The sequence below is a fragment of the Zootoca vivipara genome, chromosome 2, assembly GCF_965207765.1.
Source record: "Zootoca vivipara chromosome 2, rZooViv2.hap1.1, whole genome shotgun sequence".
NCBI classification, from domain to species: domain Eukaryota; kingdom Metazoa; phylum Chordata; class Lepidosauria; order Squamata; family Lacertidae; genus Zootoca; species Zootoca vivipara.
This window is the reverse complement of record NC_142584.1, coordinates 20,192,718-20,216,362: the sequence shown is the minus strand read 5'-3', so window position 1 is coordinate 20,216,362 and position 23,645 is coordinate 20,192,718. Positions and strand designations below refer to the sequence as shown.

At 40.1% G+C, this 23,645-nt stretch overlaps 1 protein-coding gene across 1 annotated transcript; it reads right to left on the bottom strand.

Annotated features, from left to right (window-relative positions):
- Window positions 1–9,747: 9,747 nt before the first annotated feature.
- On the bottom strand, window positions 9,748–23,608 carry PSMD12 (proteasome 26S subunit, non-ATPase 12). The gene is made up of 11 exons (XM_035104006.3): window positions 23,380–23,608; window positions 20,683–20,742; window positions 19,702–19,830; window positions 17,089–17,196; window positions 16,332–16,436; window positions 14,022–14,171; window positions 13,749–13,883; window positions 12,341–12,453; window positions 11,611–11,785; window positions 10,669–10,746; window positions 9,748–10,194 (listed from the first exon to the last, which is right to left on the bottom strand). Exons 1-11 carry the CDS (start codon window positions 23,485–23,487, stop codon window positions 9,985–9,987), a joined length of 1,371 nt encoding a protein of 456 aa, XP_034959897.1. The 5' UTR covers window positions 23,488–23,608; the 3' UTR covers window positions 9,748–9,984.
- Window positions 23,609–23,645: the final 37 nt, after the last annotated feature.

Genomic DNA, 23,645 nt, shown 5'->3' with positions numbered 1-23,645 from the left:
TTTGGCTGAAAGAGTGTGGGTGGGTTTGTATGTGATGTTTTCTAATATTCTTCAGCAGCTGTGCCAGATAATCATTTGGTTCCACACACCTTCTCAATCCCTAAAGAAGTCAAAGAAGCCCTTCCAGGTCTCTTCAAACTTACCCAGATCTTTTATTTTCATGTAAGCACCTTTCCCATCGACTGAAAGCATCCAGAAGTCACAGGACCAGCAGTTTATGCCCAGTCCCATTTGATCTCCGGTTTTTGCATGATCAGCATCTTAAGCATTTCGAGGTTGTTATTTGTATGCTTTAAGATCTCGTGCTTATAGCAGTCACTTGTTATACCAAAAAAGAAAATAGTAAATCCTACACCAGTGAGGAAAAGCACAGTGTCTGCTAATTGCAGTCTTCAAAATGCTGAAGTCACTGGAATTATTTAGATATATATAGTTTGACGACCTGATGTTAACTGCATTTAGAAATGCAGAACCAGACATTCTAAAATGTATTTTAAGTTAAATATGTCTAATGAGAAATGGAGTCGAATAAGCATTTTCAATTAAAATGTTAACATTCAGAATATGCATCTTATTTCTATGGGCTATAATTTAACCCAGAGTATACTTGAGCCCATACGTATTTTTTTCTGTTTATTAGCCTTTTTTCTGTTATTATTCTAGTTATAGATACAAATTTATTTGAAATGATTGAGTATTTTATAAGCCCTATGTTTATCAAAAGGAAAACACAGTATCTTAATAAAAGATTCCTTCTATAAATATACTTAATCTCTCCTCCTGAGGTTTCCAACAGCTGGTAATTTGAGTATAAAATACATTAAAACATTCCCTCTAGCCTGTGCCATTTCATATTCCAAGTGGTCTACAGTAAAGGGCTCAGGAGCTTCAACTTCATTCCCTTCCCCAGTCATTGCTACTGTCGTTTAATTTGTTTATTTTTAAAAGTGTCTAAAGGAGACCTTGTCCATCCAAAGTATTAGGGGAAAGGGTGTTCTAGGCGCCAAGATTGCTGCTCTTTATCTCTGTGCTGTTGATAGCAAGGCAAAGTCTCAGACATGACAAGGGGGGGGAGGAGGAGGGGCGTTCTCCCAACTGTGTAAGAGCCAATAAACTTCAATGGAGCCCTGCAATTATTTGCTATGGAGAAACACAACACTTCAATTTGCTATTGCGTACTACTATTCTACAGGTGTCATTTGTAATTTTCATAGCAGGAGAAAATGCGTTACAGAACACCTGAAAGAAAAAGTATGTATTAGTGCTCTAAAACAACAGCAGCCGCAGCAGCAGCAACCACCACCACCACTACCACATTACTGTACAAGCGAAGCTGCTCAAAATCAGCGCCAGATTTAGATTTGATGAGGCCCTAAACTACTGAAGGTAATGGGCTCCTTTATATGTCCAGCTGCCCTTTGTCAATAACAAATTGTGACTGTTCTATTGTGTTGAATAAGGAGTGCCTGGCGTGCTATGGTCCATGGGGTCACGAAGAGTCGGACACGACTAAACGACTAAACAACAACAACAACAACATATACAATATGGTAATTTATGGACCTAATGGGTATCTAAAGCCATTCGCACATGCAGAATGTAGGCACCCTATATTGTATATAGAAATGAGCAAACCAGTGATATTTTAGGGAGCAGGCTAGCAGGCAGGTCCCATTACTTACATCATAGGAGCCTACACTGTTGCTGTCTGTAGGTTTTATTTTATTTGTTCTTTATCTTATATTTTGGAAATGTACATTGGGTTTTCCCCCTCTAATTTTTTGGGGGTCACCCAAGAGAGTGGGGCCCTAAGCTATAGCTTGTTTAGCTTATACGTAAGTTTGACAACCTGTTGTTGTTTAGTCGTTTAGTCGTGTCCGACTCTTCGTGACCCCATGGACCATAGCACGCCAGGCACTCCTGTCTTGCACTGCCTCCCGCAGTTTGGTCAAACTCATGTTCGTAGCTTCGAGAACACTGTCCAACCATCTCGTCCTCTGTCGTCCCCTTCTCCTAGTGCCCTCCATCTTTCCCAACATCAAGGTCTTTTCCAAGGATTCTTCTCTTCTCATGAGGTGGCCAAAGTATTGGAGCCTCAGCTTCACGATCTGTCCTTCCAGTGAGCACTCAGGGCTGATTTCCTTCAGAATGGATAGGTTTGATCTTCTTGCAGTCCATGGGACTCTCAAGAGTCTCCTCCAGCACCATAATTCAAAAGCATCAATTCTTCGGCAATCAGCCTTCTTTATGGTCCAGCTCTCACTTCCATACATCACTACTGGGAAAACCATAGCTTTAACTATACGGACCTTTGTCGGCAAGGTGATGTCTCTGCTTTTTAAGATGCTGTCTAGTTTTGTCATTGCTTTTCTCCCAAGAAGCAGGCGTCTTTTAATTTCGTGACTGCTGTCACCATCTGCAGTGATCAAGGAGCCCAAGAAAGTAAAATCTCTCACTGCCTACTTGTATCATTACCTACTTGTATCATTATATTGTGAGGCTTGAGGTAGCGACAGCGGACACAGTTAAAGGAGGTAGAAGTGGAGTCTTTGAGGAGAGGCAAAGGGGTGGAATGCCCTGACTTTTGTAAAATGTTTGGGAACGAATGTTGTCTGTTTTATGCAAGACCCCGAAAATACACTCATTATCCCTACATATCACATTTTGGGGAAACCTTTGGCCCTCCAGACATTACTGATCTAAAACTCCCATCATCCCTGATCGTTGGGCCATGCCTGCTAGGACTGATAGGAATTCAGCAAAATAAGAAGGATTCAAGGTTACCCAATCCTGCCTTGCAAAGTCAAGATACACAGTAGGGCAATGTGACCCATCTATTAGGACTAACCAAACAAAAATGATGAGCAAGCTTTTAAGAGCTCTGAATCAGGCTGGATATTAAGCAAAATTAGGCGGCAGTGTGGAGGAGAAAATGGGGGGGGGGAGGAGCTGGCATAATATTAAAGCCCAAACATATGCAGACTGAAACAGGCTTCAAATGGATTCCACGAATTGTTGTGCTGCCTTGGATTAGATTAGCTTCTGCGAAGTGCTGAACAGATTTTCAAGCTGTCCTGTGGGCTCTTGTAACTGAGAAACAAAAATGGTCAGTTGCGGATCTCGTAGTTACTCAGATCTGCCTATTCAGAACACGCAGGTCCCGTAGAAGTCATAGAAAATAAACAGAGAGAATATGTTTGCAAAGGTGTAAAATAAATTTTAGGTCATCAGCAGGTAAAAAGTGAATAGAAACTGTTACCAACTTGGACCAAAACCTAGTGGTTGGTATTTTAAAAAAAAAGTATTCAGGAGTTTTTCTTCCTTCTAGAAACAAAGGTTTGCAAGTTAAGGGTTCATACAATCATAGAGTCGGAAGAGACCACAAGGACCATCCAGTCCAACCCCCTGCCAAGCAGGAAACACCACCAAAGCATTCCTGACAGATAGCTGTCAAGCCTCTGCTTAAAGACCTCCAAAGGAGACTCCACCACACTCCTTGGCAGAAAATTCCACTGTTGAACAGCTCTTACTGTCAGGAAGTTCTTCACCTTAGGTGAAATCTTCTTTCTTGTAGTTTGAATCCATTGCTCCATGTCCACTTCTCTGGAGCAGCAGAAAACAACCTTTCACCCTCCTCTATATGACATCCTTTTATATATTTGAACCTGGCTATCATATCACCCCTTAACTTTCTCTTCTCCAGGCTAAACATACCCAGCTCCCTAAGCCGTTCCTCATAAGGCATCATTTCCAGGCCTTTGACCATTTTGGTTGCCCTCTTCTGGACACGTTCCAGCTTGTCAGTATCCTTCTTGAACAGTGGTGCCCAGAACTGGACACAGTACTCCAGGTGAGGTCTGACCAAAGCAGAATACAGTGGTACTATTACTTCCCTTGATCTAGATGCTATACTCCTATTGGTGCAGCCCAGAATCGCATTGGCAATTCTGTATAAGCAGCAATGTAAAATTAATCACTTTTCAGTTAATATTTCCTTGCTCAGTAAAGTACTCTGCTCAGTATGCCCAGTTTTGCCATAAAACACCAATTGTACTAAGCACTTAGGAACATGAGAGTATACTACATACATCTCATGCCTCCTTCAAGATCCAGTATTTTTATCTAGCAATGTTTTCATTTAGCTTTTCACTGTATCTGTATTAAGTATTGAATTAAAACAATGTATTTTTTTTAAAGCACACTCTTGAAAATTGTGAGTTTTGCCTGCAACAGAGGTGGATAACCTGTTGCAGGATTAAAACACTAATAATTCTACCAAGGAGGAGTGGCAGATCAAATTGATGGACGATGCTGAAATGGCAGAACTTAGAGGAAGAGTAAGAAACCAAGAAGAAAGAACTTTTAACAAAGAATGGGGAAGATTGGTAGCTTATTTGAAAAATCATTGTAAACAGCTAAATTCATTAGCAAGATTAATTTAAAGCAAGCGGTTAAACATATTTATTAAGGAAAACATAACGGTAAAGGGACCCCGACCATTAGGTCCAGTCATGACCGACTCTAGGGTTGCAGTGCTCATCTCGCTTTATTGGCTGAGGGAGCCGGCGTAGAAGGTTGGCAGTTCGAATCCCAGCGATGGGATGAGTTCCCGTTGTTCAGTCCCTGCTCCTGCCAACCTAGCAGTTCAAAAGCACATCAAAATGCAAGTAGATAAATAGGTACCGCTCCGGCGGGAAGGTAAACGGCATTTCCGTGTGCTGCTCTGGTTCGCCAGAAGCGGCTTAGTCATGCTGGCCACATGACCCAGAAGCTGTACGCCGGCTCCCTCGGCCAGTAAAGCGAGATGAGCGCCGCAACCCAAGAGTCGTCCGCGACTGGACCTAATGGTCAGGGGTCCCTTTACCTTTACCTAAGTAGCTAAGATAGAGATGGGCGTTATCTGGTTTTCAACATCACAACATATAACAATGTCTGAAATAAGGATGGAGCTATGTAGAGGCATTGGCTGGCTTCATGGGTTTTTCCCACATTATGATTTTTGCGGGGAATGTTACTGAAGTTAATTTAGCTCTGCCAGTGCGATGTAGTGAGTGGAGCATGGCACAAGGACTGGGGAGACCAAAGTTCAAATTTCCATGCAGCCATGAAACTCAGTGGGTGATATTGGTCCACTCAACAACTCCCAGCCTGGCCTACCTTGCAGGGTTGTTCAGAGGGATAACATGGTGCAGAAGGCACAGTGTATATCACAATGAGCCGCCTGGAGGAAAGGCTGGATATAAATGGAACAATGAACAAATCAAATCAATGAACATGTATTCTCACACCAAGCCTCTGAGCTAGGCTAGTCTGAGAAAAAATGATTGTTCCAATGTCACTCAGTAAAGTTTGCGGCTGATTAGAAATTTGAAGCTAGGTTCACATCTAAACAAAAACAAAAACCCAGGATTGTGAGGGGCATTTTAGAACTAGAAAAGATGCATGGTTGGCCATTGTGGAGGAACAGAATTCTGGACCGATCCAAGTGGACTACCGTATTATGTTCTGTGCATCAAATAATAGATGCAACAAACTTTAAAATACAGATAATTCAGTCCAAAATGGAGTGGCATGATAAATCATCACTGGCATGGGGGGGGGGAGCTGGAGGGAGTTAATGTAGAATGGTCTTTCAAAGGAATGAAACAGAACTCTTTAAAGTCCTGGATGATGAAGAAAAGAGTGCTTCAGGGCAACTGCAGTGTTGAAACTTGTTCCCTTTTATCAGTTCAGGACAGTAAAATTGTAAGTGAGTGTTAAGAGCAAGGCTGATCTTGGCGGCTGTTTAAAGCCTTGGCTCCATTGCCAATTTACTGAAAGTGAGAACACACATCGCCTTAATTAAGAGATTTTTTAAATTACTATTTAGGAGGTTTTAAGGTGCTAAAGGACTGCAAAGCAAAGCAACCTTTTTATTGACAGTACAGTGTTCATTTTTAATTTCCATATGCTTTAGTCTCTTTTAAGGAAAATGTGATCATTTTATTCAGAGGGCAGAGTATGTACTTTTTTCAAATATTAGCTCATTAATTAAAGGAAAATGGTCCTTTATATTAAATGTGCATAGCAAAGGTTTATGCACTTCTTGAAGGCATCTTAATTTAAAAAAAGAAGTAGTTTGTTTTCCTGCTTGTGTTTTACATTTATTTTCCTGGATTCCAATTGCCATTAAGAATGGCAATTTCTTGTTGGACCTATTTGGATCACTTACTGATCACTTATTATTTTTTAATACTATGAGATCACATCCACCCATAGGCCAGTCCTACTATTAACATGCAACTCATGTCAATGTCCAGATCTGGCCGGGTATTGCATTCATTTTAACAGGGATATAACCAGAGTGACTTTGCAGCCCAATCTGCTACATGCTTTATTATGAAGCGAGGAGTATATTAACCGAGAGAAATTATGATGTTTAGAATCATCACTTGATTCCATATGTAACGTTCATGAAATGAAGTTACTAACAAGAATTCTTTCAAAGTGTTAATTCTATCATGCAATAGCAAGCTATCACTCAGCTTCGGAAGACATTTTAAAAAGCAAAGCCTGACTAGCTTTTCAGATACCTTTTAACTGAATAACTTTCTAAAGAAATGCCTGAAGTAACTGATAGTATAATTTTGAAGTCTTGCTTATTCTCTTATATTTTACTCCAAGAAGACCCATTTTTTAAAAAATGTGATCCCATTGAGATCCCGATGAAATTTTGCATGGAGCTCTTAGAAATATTAATCATCATCATTTGAAGTCTTCGTTTATTGTGTTATATTTTACTCCAAGATCCTTTAAAAAAGGTGTTCTCATTGAGATCCCAAGATAAAATTTTGCAGGTAGCTCTTAGAAATATTAAATATCAATACATTTTTGGAATGGGTAAATCACATTGATTTTTAATCACTTTTTAAATTTTGTAACTTAAATTTAAATTTCAAAGCAAGTTCACCATGTGACATATCATATTAAAGCCCATGAAGTTCTGAAAAGGTTGGCGTTTTTAGTTTTGACGTATCTCAATGCTGGGCTGAGCTTTTTTGTGTAGTTTGGGAAGGCCAAAATTGTCAGTTCTTTTTGAATTTTCAAATCCTCCTAACTCTCAAACAGGATATATATATATATATATATATATATATATATATATATATATATAGTTTTTAACTTAGTTTTGATCATTCAACAAGTATACAAAAAATTATGAAAATTGGATGAAGTGAGATAAAAAAGTTGGATCACTTGATAACCCATAGAATCAGTATACTGGAAATAAATTTAAGTGCCCCATGAAAACGCATTAAGCAGGGTGGTGGGGGGTGATATTGCTCATGTCCCCAACTCCAATTCCTCCCTAAAATAATCTCTTGTAGATTCCACTATGAAAATGTACCACTGCTACTTGTTCAAACAAATGTTCATGATGCATTCAAAGTGATTTATTCCTAGATCTGGGGAAAGCATAAAACACAATTATCCTACATATCTGATTTTGGGCTAAAGTGAATTAAGGATTGCAAACCATAATCCTATAAAGGTTTACACAATTTTGCCCTTATAAAGATGGGCTTGGTGGTGCACAAAACACTACTGCTGAACACTTGATCAGCTACCAAAGAAGAAAGCCTATTTCTGCTGTATACAAATTTACTCAAAATTAAAACAAACCTTTTTTGTCTCATTTCCCCATCTTATTGTATCTAATACACCACCCTTTCCTTCAGAATTTTAACTGGTTGCATCAGAAATGAAAATGAGTTCACCTTTAGTGTTTGGAAGTGATAACTGGAGTCAAATTTCTTCAGCCCTTGAAGTGTGTGTGTGTGTGTGTGCGCACACACACACATACATACATATATATACATACATACACACATATACACACACCATTTCAGTCCAACGCTTGCAGATATTGTCATATGGTTACTGCAGATGTTAGCATTAACTGAGTTTTCCAAAGGCAATTTGTTAATTTTAAGTCCCAGCAAGGGTGTTATACCACCTAGATGCCGCTATTTTGCCCAGGCTGCTTGTACAGTCAGCACCTCCCCGACCTATAAAAGTGTTGCTTTTGGATCCAACAGGTTGTACTAGTGGCTTATGGTTATACTGGTTTCCAATTATCATGAGAAGGATAAAGGACATATGCAAGATACTGAAGCTTTGCCCATTTTCATTGGTAATTGCATTTACCCTCTTGTTGGCTTTGGTTTCTATCAAGAATCACCACATACTTTGCTAATGATCTACCTGTTTTCACTCTCTGCAACAGTGTGTGTGGTTCATTAGTAATGGCTATTTCCCTCCTGGTCACAGTTCTTTAGCCATTTTTTAAAAAAAATAAAGGTGTGTCGCACAATGAACATACTGCTCAGTTCCTCATTCAGTCAATGGCATAAACATAGAGCAGGTTTTGAAGTTGGGCAAGAGAACTTCTGCTCACAAAAAAGGCTTTCAGTCTTCACCTACAGAAACCGCCACCCTGTGTTGTGGGGTGCCCTCCAAATTCTGTGGGTAATATAAGGGTAGAGGGCTGGAAAGGAAGGTGCAGCCCCATTGTACATTGCTCAGCTCACAGGCTGCATTTGATACAAACCATATAATGCCTAAGATTGGACAACAGCACCTTAAAGCACTACCGGTATGTAAAGAAAACTGAAGCTCAGGGAAAGAAGCATTCCCAGTAATTGCGACCCCAACACCTCCCCCAACCCCATCAGCTTCAGAAAGTTGGAGGGTCTATTAACAGAAGGGCTCCTTCCCTAAGTGGAATGGACTACAATCAAGCAAAAATTCATGCTGATGGAATATTTTTAACATTGTGTTGTTATATTGTTGTAATCCATCATAGGACCTTATAGTGAACAGTGGCTCAGAAACCCTATAAATAAAAATTTCTGAATCAGTCTAAAGGTGCGGAGTCCAGAACACTTCTGAATGAAGCTCATATCAAGTGCTGGAACAGGGTGAATACCAGTTTTCTTTCTTGTCCCTTCCTCCTGTTGGCAGCCCCCTGCAACGCTTCTAAGAATTGGGGAACAGCTCTTTAGATCCCCAAGAGTTTCTGAGGCACTTACAGCTACATGCTGAAGCACCATTCTAAGAACTTTCAAAAACTTTAACGGGAAAATAATTAATTTTACATCCAAATGTGGCTCATCTAGTTTAATTAAAAATGACATATCCTGATAACAGACGTATCTGTTGAACATGTTGTAACAGACACTACTTTGGGGACCATAGCCTAAGCTATATGGTTTTTCTTCAGGTGGAAGTCTAGAACAGAAGATTAAAACACCGGCTGCACTGATTCACATTCTGCTTTCATTTTAAAGTCTTAATAACTGAAACAATCTAGATAGTTATTGAGGCAAGATGAGCCACCTGCAATTATAGCTTGCTTGTGGTAAAATTGCTCAAGTGTTACTGTAGCAAATATACAAGCCAAACAAATGACATTTATCCATAGGAAATTGAAAATAAGATACAACTTGTTCCATGCTGCCTGTGTTAGGTCACATTCTGCTATAAAACTACCATTCCACAACACTGGAATAAAAATGGGAATTCAGTTCCATACCTGACATTTCTAGACACAATGGTACTTAAGGTTAACATTGAAGTATAATCCTGTTACATTTCTTTATAAAAGAAAATATTACAACATACTTATACACCTGGAAGGGTAAAAAGATCATTGAAAGAGACAATGCAAAAGCATTTGCAGGACAAACTGGGATAAATCAAAGGCTATTTCCATTACACAGGCAATACAAGTTTATTGTGTTTTTCCATCAATTGCAGCAAAAAAAGTGTTATAAACCAAATGAATAATCAAAGGAACTTAATTCTCAACAATTCTTCAAGAGAGATTATGTTCTAAATTTCACCTGGAAGGAAGAGATGAAAAAACCAAATATACAGTGGGATAAAGTCTTTTTCTATAACCAATTCAATGCCTCTCTAAAGCATTAAGGTCACTGAGGGACCTTACTGCAAGTTATGTATCATCTCCTCTTTGGCAATGAGATGTGTAGTTTTATTAACTAGAGCCATCAATGAATTGAGCTTGTGAGACCAGTCATTGAGCAAGTTATTTGGGTCCTTGGGTCTCTGAAAGTTGATAATTCCTGCCAGCCTATCTACTTTTGCAAAGATGGTCTTATTCACCACTAAGTTGGACAAAAATTCTTCAGATTCCTGTAAAGCAAACAAACAGCACTGAATTAGGTGATAATGTTTTTTAAAATTGCTTTGAGTGACATTCTATTGTCTCTTAGGGGAATTCGAGTGCATTTGAGATAATGTAATTCCATATAATGTCTTTTGCAACAGATGTTGAAGAGCAGATTTCAACTAAAAAATTCAAACAAAAGTGGTTCCCAAATATCCCCCCCACCCCCGAGACCACTTGAAAATTGCTGAGAGTCTTGACGGACCACTTCAAGAGTTTTCTGCCTGTTGTAGCAACTGCAAAGCGCTATGCTAGATGCTGTATGATTTTTAATTGTATTTTTAAAATGCTCCTTATATTTCTTATTTTCTATTTTACCATATTTACTCAAAGCACTCTTCACAGGCACATCGTGGACCACCTGAATGAAACCTGCAGGTGGCAATTTTGGAAACAAGGGGATGATACAAAAGCCCTCAGCAATTCTGAGAATCACTTACATCAATTGATAAATCCAGAAGTTGTGCCATTCTCTTCATGGTAATTCTGGTGTAATATTTTGCCATTATTCTAATATTCTGAAGTAAAATAAGAATAGAAGGTGATCATAAAGTAGCAGATGAAATACAAAAAAATAATATGCTGTAATGAAATCAAGGGCTTATGTAGCATGCCAAGGAATTGTGTAGTTTTAGTATTTGAGGAAGTGTGTAAGACCCTCAGATTACACATGCAAACAGCTAATCAGAAGGGACTATAAAATAATATAAACCTACCTTAATCCTCAGTGGACGTAAGTTTTCTAAAATCTTTTAAATAAATATACAGTTGTACCTTGGAAGTCGGTTCTACTTCCAAAGCATTCAAAAACCAAAGCACGGCTTTTGTTTCGCTGCAGGAAGCTCCTGCAGCCAATCGGAAGCCGTGGAAGCCCGTCGGACCTTTGGCTTACAAAAGAACGTTCGAAAACCAGAACAGTCACTTCTGGGTTTCAATCGTTTGGAAGTCAAAACGTTCGAGATACCATATATGTATATGTGTGTGTGTACACACACACACACAGAGAGAGAGAGGGGGGGGGAGGGAGAGAGAGATTGACTTTTAGGAGACATCTGAAGGCAGTCCTGTTTAGGCAAGCTTTTAATGTTTAATAGATTATTGTATTTTAATGTTTTGTTGGAATCTGCCCAGAGTGGCTGGGGAAACACAGCCAGATGGGCGGGGTATAAATAATAAATTATTATTATTGTTGTTGTTGTTGTTTGTTTGTTTGTTAATATGTATGTGTATATGGTTTTTTGTGTTGGTATGCGCATATTCCATAAAATAGCTCCCGAGTCTTTAATAAAGTCTAAATAAAACATCATTTTATAAATAGGATGATTGTCAGAAATAGTGTCCTCCTAGTCCTAACTTGTTGCTAGAAAGCAGATTTAACTTACATGCTCCACGACTCTGTTTTTTAAATCTTTCCATCGCTTTTCACCTTCCTCCGTGTAACCAAACACATCTGTTGCAGGACTTTCTAGAGAACCTTCCCTTAATTCTTTTCCATATTCCTCAACCAGGGAAGTCCAACGCATCAATTCCATAGTGGTAAATAATTTTAAAAGATCTCTGTTGGCGGCGGGGAGGGGGGGAGAGAAATTAAAAAGCCTCAGTAAATTGTTGGTTGACAAAGTTGCTCTGCTTCACCTTAACATAGTAGGTTTGCCTTTAAGAATTCTGTCAGCATTACCAATGTATTTAATTCAGCAGTTTATTTTTGATTATTAATATATTAGAAAACTGATTCAGAGAAGTGCACTGACACAGGATACAGAAATGTATGTCCACGTTCACTGCAGAATGTACTTCAAGGATGCCAGTTCTGATTTGGTTTGTTATAAATAATATGTGAAAGTTTTGAATGTAAACCCGTACTTGTATGTGTAATAGCAGGGTACAAACTCCTGAGCCATTTTACAAACTGTCAGTTAAGGTGGACAACCTGTGGCCCTCCAGATCAGCCAGAATGGCCAATAGTCAGGGAGTTGCAATAATAGTCACAGGTTCTCCACGCTACCTTAAATAAACATCTTGACTATCTTGACTTTCACATTTCAAATGTCACACCAAATGAACAGGGATTGTTTCTCATTATATTAGCATGCCAACAGGAAAGCTACGTACTTGTACTTAGGAATGTCTTCTAGTTTTTTATCAGTGCTTATTCTGTGTACCAGGTCAGACTGTTCATTGTCATAAGGTGATAGGATAACATAGAGAACAACACTCTTCAGTGCCTGTTTAAAAGAAGATAGGAAGAAACTGGATTTTGTAGTTGAACAAGAGGCAGAAATGCAATAAAGCAAACACACAAAGTTGAAATTGCCAGTTTGATCAGAAGACAACCTATGCATCTAACTTCCTGTAATTTATAGAGGGATATAGCCATTGGCTACACAAAGAGAAAGTAAGAGAATGATTAGCTGCATGAGCTAACACCTGCCTGTGTGGGATACAACCCAAGGTACTAAAATTGACTCCACCTTATGAGATCACACAAGAAGGGAGCTGCAAGATGTTACATCGGTCATCGAATCCAATCTTGTGTTGCAAGCAGGAATCTTATTTATAACCAGCATTTTAAAATTATTATACATCCTTTGCTCTTTAGGGACACCCTAGAATTTTTTATAAAAAAATTGAAGTATTGAATCATGTAAGAAAAGTAACATGCAAACAATAAAAAGGCAGTCTTGCATTTAAACGAATTTCTTCCTCCTTTGGAAAGCTGTAATGTATGTTTGCAGGCATTAATTTAGCCCCCCCCCCAAAAAAATCTGAAGTAGGACTATACTATTTTGCTTGATCTGCACACTTGAATTGGATGATAGATTTTCCAAATATAACCAAACCAAGGAAGGTAATTCAGGTGATGCTGGTTTCTTGACACAAGTGCAAAAGAGGGAGCAGACTACAAGTTCTTGCCTCCCTAGCAACTTTCCACATCTCACATGTAGGAGAATCAGGCCCATTTCAGATGCTTACTGAGTAAGACACTGCAATGGATAGTGGTGGAGTAAAAGCCCAAAGATGATGGAATGCTGAGAGATCCTGCCCTCTCATTACATTATGCAGGCAAGGAAAACAAATATTGTACGTTAGGTTCATGGTGCATGGTTAAGGCTGGGATTGGCTAATTGCCTGCTCCTTCTGAAGTTGCAATACCAGCCTATGAACTGTCTGGACATAAGTCTTCAGATGTTTTCTATATAGTCTGAATGGAATCTACTCCACTGGCACAACTTTAGCTATAATGTAATAGTCAATAGAAAATAATGTTATGGCTGTAACCAATTGATATTTTTTGGGGGGGGGGAGTTCTCACAAAAAAACTAAGCCACATGAAGAAATTCAAAAAACTGAAATCTTGACCACAGTGCAGAAAAAGCAGTCCTCTCCAAAACAGTAGCAAATGATGAAAAAGGAAGAATGTTCCCTCAAACAGGTAAGACATTGCTTTACATGATATTTCTTGCAGACAATTGAACAGGTTACAGTGTATTTGCTACTTTCTCTTTCTGTCTTTTTTTACCTGCTGCCACTTTTCACCTTCAGCCTGGATGCAAGGAGTATCGTAAATGGCTCTGTAATGCTTACAAATGGAAAGGTAGGAACCTTCATGCTGATCCAGCTGAATCATTAAATTGTAGTATTTCAGTTTTAATTTCTGAAATGTAACACAGTGTCAGGTTAAACACAGAAATAGTTGTAAAAATTTCCCTAATGCGACAGAGAAATCCTTTTAAAACATGCCCACAACATCCCTTAAGCCAGTTTCCTATAAGTCGTCCACCACTAGACTTACTTCTGTGTTTTCTTCCTGGAAAAATTTGGTGTTAATTTTTTTGCTAATAATCTGAGTTCGGATATAGTCTTTCACAGCCAGACAAAGCCTCATCTGCTCCAAGATGAACTCTACACGTTCCTTCTTCTCCATTGATCCATAGGTTTCCACCTAAAATTCAGAATATATTAATATTTTATAGACCGATATGCAAAATTATCCATCAAAGCCATCTTGCAACTAAATCATAAGTGTGAAGAAAGATGGCTTCTGTATGCATGCAAATACAGTTTACATGCCAGCATTAATGCTTCAGTTAGCTTACTTTAAATTTTTAAACTTCAGGTACTGCTGTTCTTAGAAAAACTTGGAAATTTAAAAATCTTGGGCTGGATTCAACTGAACTGTTGTGCTAGAGAGGAAGCAAGTTCAACAGGACTTCTCCCCCACCAAGCTGCATGGGAGGGCTGGGAGAACCCACAGAACAGTGTATGGTGGGGTAATAAAAATACTAATAAGACTAATATTACTAATTTTATTATTATTGCAAGCCTATCTGACTGGGTAGAAGGGAGAAATGCTTCCACTGACACCTTACCACAAAACTGAATTCCACTCTGATTTGTATTTATTGTTGATCTGCAGATAACTTGTTTTGCATACCCTATATACTGTACATATTTCCATAACTAGACTTCTATTAATTTGTTTTCATCATACATTTTTTCAAGACTTATGAAAATTGACATCAATCTTTAGGAATCCTGTATACCTGAAGGAGCATCTCCACCCCCATAGTCCAGCCCGGACACTGAGCTCCAATAATAATATTATTTCTAAAGATGTTCTACCAGCCCTATTATACTAACAGCTCACAAGAAAAATACACCCCTGCCCCATAATATTCAAGTGAATTTTTAATTTCCAAACTGCTTAAAATATTAAAAATTAAGCAATGTGCAGAAAACTGAAGCAACAGGCAACTTAAAATATTACAAAAAAGTTACCAGTACATTAATGCAAAGTTGCTATTAATATAAATCAATATCAATTAAAAAAATTTCTGACACACCCTCAGGGTTCTCACCCAGGGTTCAAACAAACTCTCAGAATGAGAAGAGTTCCTGGAAACAGCAGACATCACTCTAGTCTCTCACTCTAGTCTTGCTTTTTATGGGCAATCCCAAGTTGTACTGTACCTTTTAAAATACAACTGGATAATAAAGTAACCTGACACCATTGCAGCCAATAGCTGAAGGATAAAAGCTTTTCCAAACTGTTTAAGGATAGCAAATAATAACATTCTGTGATAAAAGCATTTCAATAACTAATTCCAATTTTTATCCATTTAATGACAGTTTGCCCCTTGAGCAAACTAGAAATTTGTAATAATTGTACTAGAAGTCCAAATGGTTCAAACCTCGGTTTTCGAACATAATGCATTCCGGAAGACCAACTTCCGAAACGTTCGAAAACCAAGGATCAATGGGCGTTCAGCAAAATCCATTGAAAAAAATGGAGAATCACGCAGCGGAAGCTGTTCAACTTTCAAGGCGTATTCGAAAATGGAAACAATTGCTTCCGGGTTTTCGGTGTTCAGCTTCCGAATCAATTGGCTTCCGAGGCACTCAAAAACCAAGGTGCCACTGTATTAACGATTCATTATCTGATTAAATACAGTCTGTGTAATTCAGCTAGAGAAGCTTTATTGGTTCTGGTTCTTGCCAGAAATCAGTTTAGCACCTCTGCTCAGAAAACGAGGTTATGAGAATATTATTAGAAAGTTGGCAATCTTCACAGCGACAGCATCTAAGCTTTGCAACAATTTCTACATTGTGCAAAACAGTCCTGACTGAATTTGTCCCGTTTTCCAGTCTTGCTGCGGTGTGCATGTACACACACTCGAGCTCCTAAACAGTCCCATCCACCCAGCCCAATACAATGCAGCGAGGAACAGAAGATGTCAGGAAAACCCCACTGTGTGGATCCAGCCCAAGATATAAATGCACTGCTGTAAAACAGGCATCCCCAACCTGCGGCCCTCCAGATGTTTTGGCCTACAACTCACATGATCCCTAGCTAACAGGACCAGTGGTCAGGGATGGTGGGAGTTGTAGTCCAAAACACCTGGAGGGGCGAAGGTTGGGGGTGCCTGCTATAAAAGGTCTTCAAAATTCAAATATGGTTACCAAAAGCTCCTGTTTTGTTAATTTTTTCCAGTTCTACTATAGTGACAATTGAAGCAAGATTTTTGAAAAGTATATTTTTAAAAGGAATAAAGTTGCAGTACTTCAAACAATGTCATGTATTCCAGCATATATGCTCCTTCACCTGAAGTTCTTGCAGAATTGAAGCAGCTTCTTTTACATCACCACTCTGCTCTTTTATTGTTGCAAGAGTATTGGTCAGCCGTGCCCTTTCAATTTCAACATAGATCTAAAAAGAAGGAGAAAGCATTTAATCTTATGCAATATGTTTGCCCACACAAACACTGTGTGTTTTTCCTCATCATCACAAATTATGGGGAGGGGGGAAGCTGATGATGGCACTGCTTGTAGCCATAGGAATGGCCCTTTCTTTATGGGCCAGGAGAGAAGGGTCCCAACTCCCATTCCACCACGATGCAGCAATGGGCTCCTGGTGATGGACTCTTACAGGCCACAGCACAACTACTACCAAACCATGGGCTGCCCTCTCACTCAATAATCAGGCCAGCCCCCTGCTGACTACCCCATATAGGGCTCATCCGTGGCAAAGCAGTGTTTTATCAAAGCAGGATTTGTCAGAACACAATTAGGAAAAATTAATGCCCAAGGCTAACAGGGAAAACCTTAGATCATCTTTTTCATTGATTTCTGTGGATACTCCAAATATGACCTAGAGAGGTACAACTCATAGGGTGAGATCCAACATCACACAAGTGGACTTTTGCTTGTGTAACAGGATTTCTCCTTCTGCTCTTCCCTCTGCAGTCCCCATCAACAATCAGCTCTGGAGAATCAACAGGAGCTGCTGTCTTAAGATTCAAGAGTGCACACAAGGGAGTCTTAAAATAAGTACAAGGTTCTTTAAAAGGAAAAATACTTACCTTTCCTTCTGTAACCATACGCAGTGTATCAATTAAACGCAGTTTGATTGGTAGATCTGTGATCTCTTCAACGTAAGTACAGCACTGCTGGACCATTTTAGCAACAGCCTAATACAAATAATGAGAAAACTTGTAATCCTATGCCAACATAGTCTTACATAAATAGGATTCCCATTTATCCAAACACTATCTTTTATGCCATTTTTCAAACCTGTCAAAATGGAAAAACACTGCAATTAAAAATTGTTAGCCACATTTGACGTGAAAAGGAAGTTACCACTAACTCTTTGCTTCTATACTTAGATATAAACCACAATGAGCAGATGCTCTCATGCAGGATTCGGCTCAAATGCTCCCTCCCATTTTCTCACTTAAGCAGCTTTGCTTTAAAGCTGCTAAAATGGATATTTAGTCTAAAAGACATTTCATGCAAAACAACAGAACTTGCCTGTATCCTATAGTAACTTCCACTAAAAGAACCTACGGTATTTGTTTATTTCTCAGTGACCAAAGCTCACAAATACAGTTAACATACAGTTAACACATTATATACTAGCACAGTATGTGGCTTTGGTAAATTATGAAAGCTGCGAGCTTCCCCTCCTGTGCAACAAAGGCCTTCCCATAGACCATTATTTCAATTTGTTTGTGTCACACTATATGTATATCAGACTTTCATTGAAGGTGCCAAATGTCATTGGGGCAAAATATTTTTCAAAAACATTTTTATTTTATAAAGATAGATAAATAGTAGGTTTCCACCAAATTAGGATTTTGGTTTCTTGATTTCTCCCAGAGTTAGTGTTACTATTGTGGACCTGATTGAAGAGTGGAATGTGGTTGTCTGTATCACAGGCACATGATGTATCAGATGATTCTCCTTCCTTTGTCATCATGTCCCCCAATTAATGTAGCATTTTTCCTAAATGTTCATAGAGCAATGTTTTACTTTATGGTATTTTAAAATTGAACCCATGCAGGCTATTCCCAGAGCTGCAGGTAAAAGTCCTACATACTGGTCTTTAAATCCAGAACTACCTTCAACATCTTTCATTAACAATTTGTGCCTCAAGGTGAAATAATTCCTTTTCTTCCTCTCTCTTTGCTGCTCTCTCCCTCTTGAAATGCCTCCAATCTGTCGATGATCACCATAGCAAGCAAAGAAACAAAACGGGCCAGAACATTTTTATAATGTGTGGTGGGACTTTTATCATTTATACCAATACAACTAACCTCCATGACTCTTTGGTGCTACCAATTTGATAAATATGTGCCTCTTAATGTTTCTACTAACAAATGTTGTCTCATATCTTCTGATTTTGTTGGAAGATTAAGAGAATGGCCCCTTTGTCATTTCTGATATTTTTGTTTTTTTGCATTTGTTTTGCATGTTTATAAAATAAATTTTAAAAGGTAAAGGATAAAAGCTCAAATATTCTACATGACAGCCAACCAACCAAGTGAGCATGCCTGGATGGCATTGAACACTTTGAGCCACGGAAATATTGTATGTTTTTTTGTACACTATCATTTATTTTAATACACCTTCCAGCAAATAGATGGTCAAAGCAAACCAACATCTATATGAATAGTCATCATTCATTAGAACAAATTTATTTTTTAAACCCTTCATTTTTCAAGAAGCTTAAATAGCTGAGAAAAAAGAATGAACGAAGTAGTCAAGCATACACCATCTAGTAACATATAATGTGTACGTTACAAATTTAGGACATCTTCATAAAGCAACCAGGCTTGGAGGGCCTGCAGGACTAGATTACAGTTGTACCTCGGTTTAAGTACACAATTGGTTCCGGAGGTCTGTACTTAACCTGAAGCGTACTTAACCTGAAGCGAACTTTCCCATTGAACGTAATGGAAAGTGGATCAATTCGTTCCAGACGGGTCCGTGGAGTACTTAAACTGAAAGTACTCAAACTGAAGTGTACTTAAACAGAGGTATGACTGTATTTGGGGGGGGGGCTTGGCCACAGGGGGAAGAAGAGAAACTCCTTCTGAGCAAGCAGGCTGGCATTATTGGATGTTGCCCTAACATATATTCACTCCAAACCTATGCCTTATAAAGCATTTCTGATAAGCCCAAAGCTCTTTTGTTGTCTACGTTCAGAATATGCATGCATTATTAGGCTATTTTGAAAGCTCATTGCCAACTTCACTCTATAAACCACAGCACAATATGTTCTATTGATAGTTGCCAGGATATTAGTGACAACCAATATTATCAAGAACAGCAAGGGAAGCCTCCAGTGTACTTGCCACAGGGACAGTGAATTATTAAAAAGCCACCAGCGGCACAGGCACAGAGACACAACTCCCCTTTTCAAAATGACAACAGGCTGCAACTTTGTGGTATGCAGCACCAGTGTCGTGGATGAGAGCAACTGCTGCAAACTGCACACAAACCCTCTACCCACTACTCTTCTCCTGTAACCCTCCTTAGGAGGCAGTAGGTACAAGGAGGACACTTTGCAGGAAGACTAGGTGCCTTCTGCTGTTGGCTACAAGGAACAATGACTGATTACCAAACTCAAGAGAAAAAATATGGACACAAGGTTTTGAGCACTCCACACTTCTTACAGCTTAACACAATCTTACCTGCTTTAACTGACTTCTCCTCTTTGACAGAATAATAATATTTTCATTAAGAGCATCCCAGTCTTTAGCGTCATAACACATTTTCACTACAGCAACCAGAATACGAGATGTGGATATCATATCAGAAGCCTAAAAAACAGAAGTATAGGCTTATGCACAGAGGTTTCTACAGTGTAAACACAAAGAAAGATTCCTAGCACTTCCAAATGGATAGGGGTAACACAAAAAAGTCACTAGCTATTAATGGAAATTTGTCCTCAACCTCTTAAGACAAGTTGAGGCCCACAAGTAAGAGGGCAATCTGGGTTACATAAAGCCAAAGCTAAGGATCAATTCACTGTTCACATCAAGTAAACCTACCAAAGAGGAATAGTGCCAGTGTGCTAAAGAACAAGGAACAGCTTCCTTTTCTTCCTTTTCCTATTCCCACCCACTTATTCTTTCTTGCAGGTGAATGTTTTTACTTCCACAAGAGCAATTAGCAGTATTTGCACATGAGGCTCATATCTAATGCAGCAGCTGCACTGGCACAAGTGACTTCAGTGCATACAAAGGAACTTCCTTTCCTGTCCCCTCCAGCCCCCCGCATGCCCTCCAAATCAGCTGTGGAGCAGATCTGGGGGGTACATGGGCGAACAAAAGGGTATGGCAGTTCTGTTGTGACAGTGCAACCTCTCTGGTGCAACACTGGGCACAACACGTGGTCCTGTAGGCTGTGGTAACAAATAAAAACTTTTTTGCACCCTCTTGTTTCTGCAATCATAGTTATTAGAATGAATAAAAATCCCCACCATTCATATGCATGCACTGAAAGTCTGGGAAAAGATTCACCATTTTGACCCCTGCAAGAGAGCCAAGTACAATAGGATGGTTAAAAGTAATTAAGGGGTGACAAATTCATGCTAGATGATATGTTTCATGACTAGGAGGCTTTTAAAATGACCTTTTAAAAAGCAATGTTACTCAGTGTGCTATACTTACAGTTCGAGTCTGTTTTTCCAAGGAAAGCAATGTTTCAATTGCTTCTTGAAGCCTTCCATCCTAAAATAAAAGAAAAAAGTACTAAAAATGTACCACATATCTAACATGACATTTAACAAAGCTGAGTTAAAATAGGTCGTCCTTATTGTAACAGGGCCCAATCATGGTCAAATCAGTTACGGCCATCAGTCAATCGTGGCCACTTCCCACTACAAACTAGAGGATTTAAATACATTACAAAATATTGTTTTGTTGGTTTCAACTGGAATTAGACTACAATTCTAAGCTCACTTACCCAGGAGTAAGCCCCACTGAATTCAATAGGACTGCAGTTAGTCATGATTAGACCAATCTTTAAGAGACTTCCAGAAGTTGTAAGAGACTACTGAAGCCAAGTCTTCAGCCATCATTTATCTAAGTGTTATCAAAAGCTCTTTTGTGAAGTATGTATGGTACGTATATACAAAAGAGGAAATTCATGGACATACCGGTAACTACTGCTGTGCAACCCTTTTTGCCAGATACAAATTGGATCCCTGACTTTTTGAAAAGCAGTGAACATACTCCAAATCTGCCTGGAATTAGCTAGTTTTCTAACTTGGAAGCCTTGTTGCTTAAAGGGGAAGGTACTGCTATGAGAGCCATGTCACTGCCTATCCTGTCCCCTGTGTTTAGTAGAAATTATGGTAGGCAAACTAAGTTCTACAGCAGGGGTCGGCAACCTAAGGCCTGGGGTCATTTTACTGGCCTATGAGTTGCCTGCTCAGCAAGTCCCCGCACGCAGTGCTAAACAGTGTGGTGGGGCGCCGAAAATCACATCTGTACAGACAATGGAAATTGTGTCTGCGCAGACACCGGAAATCGTGGATGTACGCGCTCACGCACGCCTGCGATCCAGCCCACAGAGGGGGTCAGCGACAGTGAACCGGCCCAGCCAAGGTAAGCCTTGCCGACCCCTGCTCTACAGTTACTCAGTTGAATCCTGAAGCAACAATCAGTTCCCTCATTCCCACTAGGGTGGTAGAAGGTACCTACTTGTTCTTTACCCACCTCAGAGGACCAGCACCCAGAAATATATCACAGCCCAAGAACAAGTCCAGCTACAATTGCTACTTCCCCTGTTTGCTGGGAGAAGACAGCAGACTAACAGTATTCCAGCCAAGAAAAAGTGCAGTGGAGCATAATTAATAATAATAATTTTATTGTTTATACCCTGCCCACCTGGCTGGGTTTCCCCAGCCACTCTGGGTGGCTTCCAGCAAAATATAAAAAAATACTAAAATGTCAAACATTAAAAACTTTCCTGAATAGGGCTGCCTTCAGATGTTTAAACTTGCCTGCATCTTCCAGCTTAGAGGGAGCAAGAAGCAAAGAATCCCAGGGCAGTAGTGGCAATACTTTGGAGAGTAAATGGCAAGAGCATCATTAGAATAAGAAGTTCTGAATTAGCTATTTTCACTCTAGAAATTAAAGCCACTACAGTATATTGCTTCTTGTACTATTGTCATAAGAGCCCCAGTGCTATTTATTAGAAAATGAACAAAAATACATAACTGTGATATAGAAATAAAAGGTGCATTCACTCCTCCTTTGGTATCTCCTGTAACTATAGTTAATGCAGACTTGCAACAAAACTAAAGGACCATTCTAAACAGTGCAGCACACACCATGGAGTTATGTACCTTCAACAAATGGTTCAGAATCAGAAAAATCTTTATTTGCATCAGCCACTGGCCATAGCAATATGGTTAAAAAGAGCAACAGAAATTTAGAAGTAGCCACAACTGTTAGGAAGGACACTAAGGAGAAACTTTGTATTGATTATGTCTCTCAAGATAACCATAGGACTAACATGCACTGCCCAATGCAGCTTTGACCATGGCTGAAAGCAAGATAAAGCAATTCACAGTACACTAGCGGCTTTATCTAATGCAGCAAATATTTGCGACAGTACACATTTTGAGCTATGTGTTAATCAAATTCCAAGAACAGCACTGTAATCCAAAAGAATATTTGATTACTTATGCTGCCCCGATCTATCTATACATGTCAACTCCAGACGTTCAGTGGGCCTACAGCCTTATTCCCCATCATTACCTAAACCTATATTTGCTGACTATAGTCGCAAATTCTCTCCCTCCGTCTCTTTGCCTATTTACATGATTCCAAGCTACTCGGGTCCAACATTTTAATTTTGGGCGCAAGAGGCTTGTCACGGTGACAATCGCGACCAGCACAGCCCCTTAACTGAAGATTGGGACGCCTCCCTTGTCCAGAATACGTGGTGGGGGTGAGGTGGGGCGCGAAATGGAGCCGCTTCATCCCGCAAATGTCTCTCGGATAGTGCTGCGGGAGAACCACTTTCTGCGGCCGCCCCCTTCGCCGCCCAAACATGCATTTCCCTTTCGCAAAAGGACCCTCTCGTGTGGCCCCAGCCGCCAGAGAAGGGGAGGAAACTGGTCTCGTGACGATATACAGGCCTTCGTAGCCATCGGGTCATCCTCTCGGGGGCCACGCGGCTTCGCCCAACGCCGGCACCCTCCTTTCCCGAGCGCCCTCCCACCCGCGCCGCGGTCCTCCCTTGGCTGGACGGCGGCGACCTTCCCCTCTAGGCCCAGCTGCTGCCGGCTCTGAGCGATGCGGCCTAGGTCGGCCCGCCGCGCCATGACTCAGCCCCTCCTCGGCCCAGCCCCTTACCCGGGCCATCTGCTCGCACTCGGGCAAGCGCTGGTCTACGGTGGCGCTGTAGTCCACCTCCATTTTCACAATGCGGCCATCGGCCCGCTCCGCGTCGCCGTCCGCCATGGTAGGCCCGCGTCCGACTCCGAGTCTCCTGCAGCTTCTTCACAGGCGAAACCGCTCGCTAGCTCTCCCTCAGAGAGAGAGAGAGAGAGAGAGACACACACACACAGAGAGACACTGACTCACCGGAACCGGAAACCCATAGGCGCACATGCGCTCTC

Bases quoted from the DNA above. Each gene is read 5' to 3' on its own strand.
- PSMD12 (XM_035104006.3), bottom strand. From the start codon at position 23,487: ATGGCGGACGGCGACGCGGAGCGGGCCGATGGCCGCATTGTGAAAATG. The intron at 14,172-16,331 runs GTGAAGGAGCAT...TCTGAATTTTAG, and splicing joins CAATTCTGCAAGAACTTCAG to GTGGAAACCTATGGATCAAT. The intron at 12,454-13,748 runs GTAAAAAAAGAC...TCTTTTAAACAG, and splicing joins AAGGTGAAAAGTGGCAGCAG to GCACTGAAGAGTGTTGTTCT.